The 12,601-nt window shown below is 46.3% G+C and overlaps 1 protein-coding gene across 4 annotated transcripts in view; it reads right to left on the bottom strand.

The window, feature by feature from the left end:
* FAM168A (family with sequence similarity 168 member A) overlaps positions 1 to 12,601 on the bottom strand; it is a 128,860-nt gene that overhangs the window by 13,690 nt on the left and 102,569 nt on the right. For all 4 annotated transcript variants that reach the window (XR_011677018.1, XM_071417941.1, XM_071417939.1 and 1 more), the window contains one exon: positions 1,960 to 2,040. Coding sequence is in view for 3 of the 4 variants with exons in the window: in XM_071417941.1 (XP_071274042.1) it covers positions 1,960 to 2,040 (81 nt within the window). In the remaining variant the exon portion in view is untranslated. The remainder of the gene's footprint in view (positions 1 to 1,959; positions 2,041 to 12,601) is intronic.

Here is a 12,601-nt window from a genome sequence, read left to right as displayed (position 1 = left end):
AAGAACTCAGAAACCACAACTCTTCCCACCCTTTCCAACCTCTGTTCCAAGCAGTATTGAGGGACACCTTTCCCTGGGTAATCTCCATATGGAGAATCAGATGAACCCTGGGTTTGTGATTAGTTTTAGTGAGCTGGAGGGATTTCTGCCAGCAGGAACCACCTCCTGCCCAGCCTGGGAGCTTTGGAACAGGACCTTGTCCATGGATGGGATGCTCAGGAGCAGTTACTCTGCTGGGAACGTGCAGCATCTCTTTCTTTTTTAGACTCAATGTCTAAAACCCCTTAAAAACATATTTAGAATTAGTCTGCTGTTTGAGAAGTCCAAGATTTTGACCCCCAAGCTGATTCCCAGTGTGTTTGAAGGACACCCAGGAGCACATTCCTCTCCAGGCTTTTTCCAGCCTCCTGTGTGACAGCAGCTCCTTCAATTTGAGGAAACACTCTCTGTACTGATGAAGGTTTTAGCTCAGCCACTGAACCACAGAATTAGCTCAGCCCAATTCCATTTAACACAGTTGAGGATGCTGTCACTCTGTCACATGTCCCCACTGCTGGGAGATTTTATGGCACTTCTTTTCCATCAGTTAGCTTTCAAAATCTCTTTTTTTTTTTCCTCCTGGAAGTCTGCTTTCCATTGAGAAGGGACCACTGAGTGTGGTGCTGGGAGGTCCTGAGCAGCAGAGCCTGCTCCTGCTTCCCAGAGTGGTTAAAATGGTTTAAAATCCTGCTGTGATATTAAATGGTATTGATTTCAAGAGCTGCAAAAATTGTTTAGAACAGAACCACAGAATGGTTTGGGTTGGAAGGGACTTTAAGGACAATCCAGTTCCAACCCTGTGCCTTGGGCAGGGACACCTTTACCTAAACCAGGTTTCTCCAACTTGCTCTCATGATTTATGGGAAACTCTATAAAAGTTTCAGCATTTTCATTCCAGTTTTAATTTCTGAATTTTAATCTTCATAGTTTCCTTGCTAGTTTAGTGCTTAGCTGTGTTAACCACTGGAAGGTTTTTGTTCTCCATTAAAATTGACCTGTCAGCTCTCTGGACATCAGGAGATTTCCAGGCAGGAAATTATTAAATGGTGTCTAAGATGTACAAGAAGCAATTCAGAGTCCCCAAAAATCCCTATCCTTCAGTGATTTGGGGTTTCCTCTCACTTGGGTGTTCCCTTGGCCATGTGCCCACTGAGTGGAGGAGCTGCTGCCTGCACAACTGGGGACAAGTGACATTTTGTAATATCCAGGCCAAAATGCCAGAATGCTGCAATATTTACATTCCTGGCTGAACAGGGAGGACATTGCCAGCCTCTGGCAGGACAAGCTACTAATAAATTTATGGGCTTTTTCTTATTCTGTGGAGTTGTTTTCATTTAATTCCTCCAGTGTTTTATCCTTCAGGGGAAAGGAGGGTGGCCAGCACAAATCCAGGGGAAAAAAAATTGTTTCATGTTCCATGTTAAGGCTTTAATGGGAAGAAATGCAGCTAAAGACCTTATTAAAAGCACATAAACCCAAACAAAACACAACAGATCCCTTCCAGAATCATCCGCAATAAACAGCTTTATGGAATATGTGTAAACTGTGATGTGGAGAAGACAAAACCAAAAGATTTTGGCAACAAACCCCTCATTCCTGTTTCATCAGCCTTGGAAAGCACCTGAGCTGGGGATCCACTGATTTTATGACAACTGGGAGACTGAAAACCTGGCAACTAAGGGGAAGAGAGGGTTTAGCAAGACTGGCACAAAGTCCAGCTCCTCCTGCTGCACACTGAGCTCAGAAGGCAGCTTCATTTGGAAGTGCTAAAGTCCTGCAGCTCTTCTGAGGCAACACCATTCAAAATAAACATCTCAAGCAACCAAAAGTCGAATTGAAGGGTGAGATGTTATTTTTCATCTGCAGTGCTTGGGAATGGATGAGCAAGGAATGTTTCCAGGCCTTTCTCAGGATATTTACCTGGGGCATAGCCGGGGCTGCTGGTTGGATACATGTTGGGATTGTAGGCTGGGGCAGCAGTGGGATAGCCTGTTGGATAACCTGAAAGGAGAGGAAAACAGCATTAGGATTTTATCAATCAAGCAAGGATGGCACCCCTGAAGAGCAATAAACAACCTGTGAGAGCAGAGAGGCCACTGAGGGAAAACATAGGTGGATTTTCTGGGGATAGGAAGGTCCATGAATGTGCTCCACGTGTGAGATCATCAATATTTCATCCTTATTTCTGTAGGAAACAAGGATCAGAATGCAGAATGCAGGTGTGCTCACTGTGCTTTGGAGAAAACTGCTGGGAAAATCCATACTCTGAACGTGGAATTCATGTACAAAACCCCACCAGCACAGCAATATTGGAAAGGTTTTCCTGGGCTGCGTGGCAGCACGTTGGAGAGCTCAGCACTTCCATTAAGCAGAGTTTCTTGCTGAAGGGAAGGCAGGGATCCTGCAGGAAAACATGCCAGCCTTGGATTCACCCATGGCTGCACAAGTGCTGTTCCCAGGAGGGACCTGATTACCTGCCAGGCCACCTGGAAGGACCCTTTGGAGCCAGGCAGGGCTTAATGGGCACTTTGGGCAGGGTTGCAGAGCATCTTCAGCTTGCATCAGCCTCACTGGCAGAGGTCAGAGGGAGTTCAGGGGAATTGTGTGATGGCAGTGAGGGGCTGCAAATCGTGGCACAGCCCAGAGCCTGTGTGCACCCACACAGTGCAGGATCCAATTCCTACTTCACTGGAAATTCCTGTCCTCTGTGGAGAGCACAGCCACAACCTCTGCACCTTGGTCTGCTCCTTTTCCACAGAATCACACCATGTCCTGAGCTGGAAGGGACCCCAGGGATCATCCAGCCCGACCCCTGTTCCTGTACAGACACCCCAAATCCCACTCTGTGCATCCCTGGAGCACTGTCCAAATGCCCCTGGAGCTCTGTGGGGCTGTGCCCATTCCCTGGGGAGCCTGGGCAGTGCCCAGCACCTCTGGGGTAAGAACCTTTCCCTAAAATCCCTTAAAATCCAACCTGAACATCCCCTGGCACAGCTCCAGCCCTTCCCTGGGGTCCTGTCACTGCTCACCATTTTGCTTTTCATTTCCTTCAATTTCTTGCAGGTTTTCCCTACAGAAAAGAGCAACACCTGAACAACTCCATCCTCCTTAGGTGCTGCTGAGTAAATCCCTCTGGCAGAGGGAGCAGGACACGTTAACCCTGCTTTGCTGGTGGACAATTTGGCTCTGCTGAGTGTCACCACTCAGTTTATCTGTGTGTCCCCTTGGCCAGCATCCCAGAGCAGAGCCAATGCAATGGCCCTTGGAGAGGGTTTCCATGCCAAGCCCCACTGATACTGCCTGCTGGCTGCCAGCAAAGGCTGGAAGGAAGTAATTAGCAGTGGATTTACACCCATCTTTTTTAATATTTTATTTTATTAAATAAAAGCCAGCATGGGTCTGTATTTCCCTCTTCTGAGCACCAAAAAAGCCACAGCACAGTCTCCCCTCCCACACCCTAAATCCCACTGCTCCCAAACCCTGGCACCACTGGCTTCTGTGGCAAAATGTTGAGGTTCATTTGAATAAATCTAATTCAACAATCATGGCCACTGTACTGGAATAAATGACTGGATGTTCTACCCTCTCATTTTCATCAGTGATATACTTGGCTTCTAAATCAGGTTAATTAAAAATTGCTGTAGTTAATGTTGGATAAGCAGCAGTTTAACAGATTTTTTTTTTGGTTGTTTTTTAGGCTACACAGAACTCTGTTTTCAACACACCCAGGAATCTCTAAACCCTTTCAGCAATCAAGAAGCTCCTTAGAAAGTTATTTGCAGATCCAGTGATTGCAAGCAGAGCATTAATGATGAGGATCTTAAATCAGAAATATCCCTTCTCTCCAGCTCATTAGAAGACAACCATGTCTTTTCCAGGACATTCATTGCTCCACACTCTTCCTGTTTCCTCCTGACAGTCTGGCCAGGGGTGCTAAATCAACCCCAGCTCACTTCTTGCGTATTTTCCCTAAAATTGTGTCTTTTCCTGTGTTTCTTCATAGGGTTTTATCTTCTTGGCACATGGAATCCCAGACTGGTTGGGGTTGGAAGGGACCTCAAAGACCATCCCAATTCCCTGCCACGGGCACAGATGGTGACGGCTGTGTGTGCCCTGGTGCTGGGAAGTCCCCTGCCCATTTGCAAGGGATCCAGGTGACAGGTTCTTGGGACTCCAAGAGGTGCTTCTGACCTTTGCTGCTGGAAAATCCCCCCAGATAATCCCTGAACCCCACAAACTGCTGCAGTCTTTAGTAATAATCCTGAATTACCAGTCCTCAGTCACCAGCCACGACAAACACAGTCCTGTGTTGTCACAAATGTTTCATCTGTGCCCTCTGAGGTGCCATCAGCACTCACCCAAAATCAGGAAGAAAATCTCCTTTACTCAGACCAAAATTTGCAGCATTGAGGTTATACCTTAAGAAAGAGCCTGAAATAAATCAAACCACAAGAAAAGTGAGGTTTTGGGTAAGATTTTCCATCCAGCTGAGTATTGAAGGATTTATTTCAGGCAGATGGAGGCAACTGTGCATTTATAGAATCACAGAATTGTTTCACTTGGAAAAGACCTTCAGGACCATCAGGTCCAAGCCCACCCCAGCACTGCCAAGGCCACCACTGACCCATGTCCCCAAGTGCCACATCAACACCTATTTTAAAATCCTCCAGGGCTGGGGATTTAACTGGTTTTTCCCCTTTTTTTAAAATTTATTTATTTTCTGCTAGGCAGGACTCTTTCTTACTGTGGTATCTTTTGTTGTTCTGAAGGTAAGTTATGGCTGGGTTTGCATTCATTTCAGCTCAAATAAATATGATTTCTATCAAGGAAGCTTTAATAGCTTTGGATGCAAAAAGAAGCAACTGCTCTGCACTATCTTCCACTCTGATCTCATAAACTTTGATAAGTGCTGACCTCCAGCAAGAAAACTTGTCCTTTCTATTTTAAGGCAAAGGAGAGATGGGAAAGGTACAGGAAAATTAGTGTGGATTGCTCCTTTTTTTGGACATAGTGAAAAATAAGAAAGTAGCAGAATCTGGGGCAATTTGTGCCAGAAGAAACATGCCTGGAAATTCCCAGCACTCAAAATCCAGCAGGTTTAAAAATACATGAGGCATTTTTTATTTAGCAGGACCTGTTGTGGTTGGACAAAGGGAAAGGTTGCAAACTGCAGGAGGGTTGATTTAGATTAGATATGAGGAAGACATTTCTTACAACGAGGGTGGTAAAACATTGGCACAGGTGCCCAGAGGAGCTGTGGCTGCCCCTGGATCCCTGGAGGTGTCCAAGACCAGGTTAGATAGGGCTTGGAGCAGCCTGGGATAGTGGAAGGTGTCCCTGCCCATGGGCACTGGATCACCTTTAAAAGGTCTCTTCTGACTCAAAACTACTCCATAATCCTATAATTTTTATATCCTATTGGTTTTGAGCCTTTAGGATTTGTTTGTTGGCTCTTCAGTCCCCAAATAACCCCAAATCAGCTCCCACATGGAAGAAAAAGCTGAGCTCCCCCATGATGGTCCCCATGCCTTACATCCCCTTGGGTACAAAACAAAGTCTGGATCCAACAACCAGGAATGATCTCAGGAGAGGTGACAACACCAAAGCATGCAGCATCCTGCTCTGATTTTCCCCCTGGAAAACCCAGGACACCTCCTGTAAATTCCTGCTCCTGCTGCTGACAGTGCTCCCCTCCTGCCATGTCTGTCCTGCCTCGTCACCTTGAATGAAAAATAACAGCAAGAGGCTCAAACCCACTTGACATATAATGTCAGAAAGAAAATATCCTTTACTTCCCATGGATCTGCACATGACAGGCCTCTGTCTCTGCTGGCCTTGAGGCCTTGCACTGGTGCAGAAGGAAAGAAAATGAGATGAAAAATATTGAACAAAATTTATTAGATTCCTCGTAGAAGAAATCCAAAGTTGTTTTGTGGCTTATTTTAATTTAATATCATCTCCACAATCAATAGGAGTAAGAAAGGCAGTGTTCATTTAATCTCCTCCCCAGGGAAAACACACAGCACTCCAGCTCTGGGAAGCACTGGCTGAGCTGCTTTAAAAATCACCACACAATAACTGCAAAGCAAAAAGCACACGGGGCTGCATCAAGTAGGTATTTAAAAGCCATCTTTAATTTTCATGTATTTTAAATGTTTCTGTAGCAAAATCACCTAAATAACACCCAAACTGTGACAATACACAAGTGCTAAAGCTCTGAAGGTTCTCTTGAAATTCTTGAAAGAGAATTTGCTTCTCCTTGGCTACAGAGCCCATGCTTTGGTCCATGGTCTCAGCCTCCCACCCACTGGCAATTGTCACTTCCAACACTGAATTCCAGAATGTGCCATTTCACTTTTTCAAGAGTAGTTTCATTGACCATTATCTGATCAAGGCCTTAACAGCTATGAGCAGCTGACATTAATTTACAAGACAAAATATTCTCCTTCCTTCTTTTCCTTCACCAGTCTCAAGCAGCACAGAGTCCTCAAAGTGGTCATGTCACAAGGATTTTTACAGGATGATAAGGTCCCTTATCTAAGGGCGGGACAAAGCACCATAAAACCACACTTCAACTCCTTGAGCTGCCAAGGACTCCAGCTCCACACTTGCTGCAACTGAGAGCTCAATTGACCACCAGCAATCCCTGGAAGGAGAGGGCAGGCAGCCACACAAAACTGTCCCTCTTGTGGCATCCATTGCTCTGAGGTGGGTAAATATGAGATAAAACTGAGATAATATGAGGTAAAATTGCTGCCCAGGGCACAGGTGAGTCCCCATGCCTGAAGCCACGTGGATGTGGTGCTTGGGGACACGGGTCACCGGTGGCTTTGGCAGTTCTGGGGAAATGGCTGCACTCAGTGGTCTTGGAGGGCTTTTCCAACCTGATTCTGTGCTTCTGTTTTAGCAATCCTCCCTCCAAACCCTGCTAACCACTGTCCACCCCTTTGTTTCTGCTGAGTGACAGCTTTGAAGCTGCAGCAGCCCCAGGAACATTCCTGCTTTATGATCACCTCCTCAGGTCAGCCAGATGGAGCCAAAGCATTTTCCCCTGCAAAACACTTTCATGTTCTATTTTAAGCCCATCCAGCATTTCTCATTCTTTAGTGCCCAGCCCTCAGAAACTCTTCAAAAACAGGATTTACAAGCACCTTCTCAGGACAAAAACGTGAGAAGCTTCATGCCTTCAACTACTCGCAGCTGTAAACCCATTCCCTTTCGAGTGATTGGGAATTCATTCCTGCAGAGAATCCCACGTTGGGAAATGAATGATGTGCAGCTTTGGTACTTGAGGAATTACCCCAGAAGTGAGAAATGAGAGAGCAGACACCATGTAGGCTCCCTGGCACAGCTCCACTGAAGCCTCCAGCAGCCAGACTTGCAGGAAAGGCTCCTGAAGGTTGATTGCTGGGAGCAGTGACAGCGGAAAGAACGTGCCTGGAGATGTGATGGGGAGGGGGCAGGGGGAAAGGAGCTGAGGAGGACATCTGGGAGCTCCTCCTGCAGTGGAAATCAGCCTCCAGAGAGGAAGAGCTCCAGCATTTCCCAAAGGACTCGCAGCAGGGGTGTCAGCAAAGCTTGCTCTCCTATGCCATGAGTCAATCCCATTCCAGAAGGATCTTCCCAGCCTGCCTGGCTCCTCACACAGCTGCAGAGCTCCAGGCTTAAGCTGTGCATCCCCTCCTGCCTTTTGGAATATCCCTCAGCACATGGGATTTAGGGAGGTGACCTCTGAGCAGCTTCTCACGCAGGGCAGTGCCAGACCTTCCCTGCTCAGTTGAAAACATCTCTGGGTGAATCCTGCTCTGCCATCTCAGTGCAGGAAGGATGGGATTACCTTTCCTGCCTTCCCTCATCACACAGATCCATTTGACACATTTCCATGGCAAATTCTACCCAAACCTCTCCCGAGGCCCCTACAAGCAGCCAGGTAAATGCACCTGGATGCTGCAGGAGCCCAGGGGCTGGAGCAGGTTTCATTTCCCACTGATCATCCCACATAATCACAGCTACCCCATCACTCACTCACCTCCTTGCCATGAAACTATTCCAGCCCACTCATGCTAAATGCATGTAAAAATAGAGGAAAAGCTGAAAGCAAGGGTGGGACTGTTCTGAAGAGCAAGTTAATGGATGGTTGAGAATCCAGCACTTCTGAAGGCTCTGAGGATAATAAATACATTTGTTCCCATGAAAAAATGCCACCCCCTTATTACTGTTTCAAGCCTCATCAGCCCAAGAGTGGAGCAGTCAAATGAATGTGGATGAACCAGACACAGCAAGGGCTTTAAAAAAAGATTTGCTCTCACATTTGACAGTCTCACTCCTGGAGACCTTTTACAGTGGATTCTTTTTTCCCTGAAGAGTCCTTCCCTTTATACAAACAGCAACTATTGCCTGCTCATTACACAGAGACATGCAAAACCAACCTCTCACTGTCCCAGGGTGCTCCAAGCCCTGTCCAGCCTTGGACACTTCCAGGGGCAGCCGGAGCTGCTCTGGGAACCTGTGCTAGAGCTCGCCACCCTCACAGGGAAAAAAAAATCCCTCCCAAAATCCCATCACTCCAGCCCCACATTCAGGATGCTGAAGACATTACAGAGGAGGAGGAGGAGGCTCCCTAGGAGGGGAGGCAGCTCTGGACTTGCAGAGCAGAGGATGAGGAGGGAAGAGTGCAGGTGCTGCCTGGTGAGAGGATGTCTGTACCTCCTTCTGTCCTTCCTCTCCCTCCCCAGGATCACAGCTTGATCAAATTCCATTGGTGTGAAAGCACAGCTCCTTAAGGAATTTTCCTCAGGGCTTATCCACATTTTACATGGTGAGCACAAGGCTTGGAGCCCAAGGATGGGAGCTCCACAGGCACCACCTGTAACACAACTGCAACCCCACAGAGAAACCCAACCACCCCAAAATCCCCACAAACCCCACAGGGATCTGGTAGGAAATATTGCCTTTTGATGCCCATTTCCTTTCTGTTGCACAGACTCCCAAGAAAGCACTGCTGGCAGGGCTGTGAGTGGCACAGGGGTGATGGGGACAAAAGCTCCAGCCCCTGGCAGGGCAGCTGAGCCACGTGGCACTGCCTGTCCCCATCCCACAGGGTCACAGTGGTGACACAATGGGGTCCTTCCTGCCTGCCTGGAGGAGCTTTTCCCAGCTGGAGCTCAAAGGCAAGGGGATGAATGGATGGATGGATGGATGGATGGATGGATGGATGGATGGATGGATGATGGATGGATGATGGATGGATGGATGGATGGATGGATGATGGATGGATGGATGGATGGATGGATGAATGGATGGATGATGGACAATGGATGGATGGATGGATGGATGGACAATGGATGGATGATGGATGGATGGATGGATGGATGGATGGATGGATGGATGGATGATGGATGGATGGATGGATGATGGATGACGGATGGATGGATAGATGGATGGATGGATGGATGATGGATGGATGGATGGATGGATGGATGGCTGGATGATGGATGGATGGATGGATGGATGGATGGATGGATGGATGATGGATGGTGGGGCCTCTCTGCCCTGAGGAGCTGCAGAATCCTGGCTGTTTCCTGCTGGGAATTTGGCTGGGCAAGAGATGATTTTGCACAGAGCTCTGAGCTCCTCCATGGGACTTTGTGGTTGCACCATGCCACACATCAGCTGGAAGCTGTTTCCCTCATCATGCCAGGAATTAGGAGAATTTCCAAGCCTAAAAGGATATTAAGGAAGTGACAGAAGCACTGTTTTGGACACACATTGCCCTGATTTTCTCTTGCTCAAACCACACTTGCTTTCAAACCATTCTTTTAAGGCTCTCCTTCGCAAGCTGTAGGACAAAAGAGATTGTTGCATTCTTATTTCAATTCCACCTCAATTTTACTTCCCACCTACATCCAAAACAAACCTCCCAGGCCTTACAGCAGCTGCCTGGGTATGGGATGTGTTTGGATGAGCAAAACTCATCCTGAAAAGTAGGAGCAAGTGTCCAAAAATATTAGAGAGATTGTTGCCTGCTTAGTGCACACACTATAAATAAACCAGAGTGACAGAACTTGTCAGACTGTCAATCAATATCACTTCTGGGCCACAGACATGTGTCACATCCTCTCCTGTGCTCAGACAAGGCTCTGTGGGAAAGAAGTTCTGGAAAAGGGTTTAAGTTGTGCAATATTGATTCTCCTTGCAATGATTTGCTTCGTTCTGTATTTGAAGAATCCCAAACAGGGTATGAACAGCCCCTGCTGATTAAATAAAAGGCTTTGTTGCTCCACAGAAAGTGGAAGCCTGAGATAAAGAAGCTCCTTTGCAGTTTTTCTTAAATACTCAATTGTGGCTCAACCTTATCCAATAATGCTCTCTAGGGAAATATTCAGCTGGAAAGATTTAAAATAAATTAAGATGGCAGAAGAGTGCTCAGCTTGAAACAGACCATGTGGTATTAAAACCCCAGGATGGTTTAAGTTGGGAGGGACCTTAAATCCCACCCAGTGCCACTCCCTGCCATGTCAGGGACACCTTCCACTGTCCCAGGTTGCTCCAAGCCCTGTCCAGCCTGGTCCTGGACACTCCCAGGAATGCCTTCATTTGCTTTTCAGTCATGAATTTGCCATTTCTCTGAATTTTTGGAGGGCAAGGAGAGCATCACCTGGAGGCTCCTGGTGTGCTCTGGCAGAGTTTCTATGGCAGCTCCAGAGGGGTGAGAAGGCCCTTTCTGGAGGAGCTGGGAATGGAAATGCAGGCAGGACTCCGTGCTCTCCATGCCCTCAGGTTATAGGTTACAGCAAGACATTTACAACAATATTTACAGTATTTACAATAGCCCTTTGTGATGTCCAAACTGCACTTGTTCATCTGGCTAATTTTCAATCCATCCTTTTCAGCTCTGCTCCAAAGCCAGGAGCTGAAAAGAGAATCAGTTAAAAATTCAGTTTTCTGCTCCAGCTGTAATTCCTGCTCTGTCACACAGTGTGGTCCATGCAAAATCTCTTTGCTTCCAGCTAGGGCAAGGCAACTGCTCCACATTCCTGATGCCTTCCTGGAGCCTGGAACTGGGAATTTGTCCCTGTGTTCTGTCTATTGAATTTTTATTTTTTTTCTGCCAAGCTGGTGTTTGCAACAACTGTGTACAAAATAGAATCCTGGAATGGCTTGGATTGAAAGAGGTGATGGCAAAAAGCTCCTGGCTTTTAATTTTTCTTATTCCAAATGCTTGAATTGAATTTGCCAGGTTTGGAAGTGCCTTAAAAAATGGTATTCCAGGTGTGTGGCCAAAGCCAAGGTTCCCAGCACTGCCCCGAGCATGATCAACAATTAACACAACAGAAACTGCCTGGTAATTTAGCAATTAATCAGGAATCCATCAATTAATTGACTAATTAAGTCTCTCTATAGCACAACATAGTCCTGGCTCCCATCTCTGCTTTTTACACTCCACTTTGTCCTCTGGCACTGGCAGCATCCTCCTGATTTCATCCTTGATTCACACCCTTAAACAACATCTCTGGGGACACCAAATTTCCTTTTTCAGCTCATTTTAGTAATAGGCAGCTCCAGAACAGTCAAAACAATGCTACAAATCAAATTACTGCCCCAAAGGGCCAGTTTCAAAGTACAAACGTCATGATTTTCATTTGCAAAGCTAAAAACTCAAAATGATAAAATATTTAGGGTTACAAGAAGAGGCCAAACTCAAGGAAGACTCAGGTTTAGGGATCACAACAGCCTTAGATATTGAAATTTTTAAATGCTCATTAACTTTCAAAGGTCCATATGGTATTTTGGACATTTTGGCCTCAGACCAGAGAAGTGAATTGCTCTCAAATCCATTGGCTATGGACAAACACAGCAGCAGATGGAGCACACAGAGAATATTAACAAAAGCAGGTTTTGGGTGTTAAAAGGCTTAATGGGTCTCTCACATGTATTTGGGCCAGGAGATGGGATTGAAATTATGCTTGGGGGAAGCTGAGAATCCCTAATATTTGAACTGGCAAAACTCCACAGTGCTGTTTGAAAAACGGCTCTGGTGGAAATAAAATCTGATTTCACCAGCTTGGAAGTGCAAAGGTTCTGCCAGAAAGGCAGCAGGGATACAGTGATCCCACACAGATCCCTTATCTCAAGGTTTTTGTCACTGATTTTCCAGCCAAGAGCTGGGATGAGATTCCCTGACTGTTCCACCTGACCTTTGAGAACTCCACCAGCTCCTGCCCAACTCACCAAAATCCAAGGAGGAAGAACAGCACTGGAATCATGGGGCTGTGCAGAATTTATTACTTCTGGTTCATAAACTCAATTTTTCAACCCCTAAAGAAGTGTTATAAACCATGCTCATGGCCTATAATACCTCTTCTACAAAAAAAAAAAAAACACAAACCCAAGCAATTTCTGGGAATGCTTGAATTAGAGTTATGTTTTTGCACCTGGTGTTCTGGTAGAGCGTCTCTTCAGAAAGCTTAGGAAGGAAAAAAATAAACACAAAAAAGCAAATAGAAATCCTTTCCCTCCATCCTGTAAATATTTTATTCCTTACAAAAAGCCCAGAAGAAAC

This window comes from Agelaius tricolor, unplaced genomic scaffold (genome assembly GCF_023055355.1).
Source record: "Agelaius tricolor isolate 1412-34295 unplaced genomic scaffold, bAgeTri1.0.p SCAF_71, whole genome shotgun sequence".
Taxonomy (NCBI): Eukaryota; Metazoa; Chordata; class Aves; order Passeriformes; family Icteridae; genus Agelaius; species Agelaius tricolor.
The sequence above is the reverse complement of the archived record's forward strand: the minus strand, read 5'-3'. Positions and strand labels throughout refer to the sequence as shown.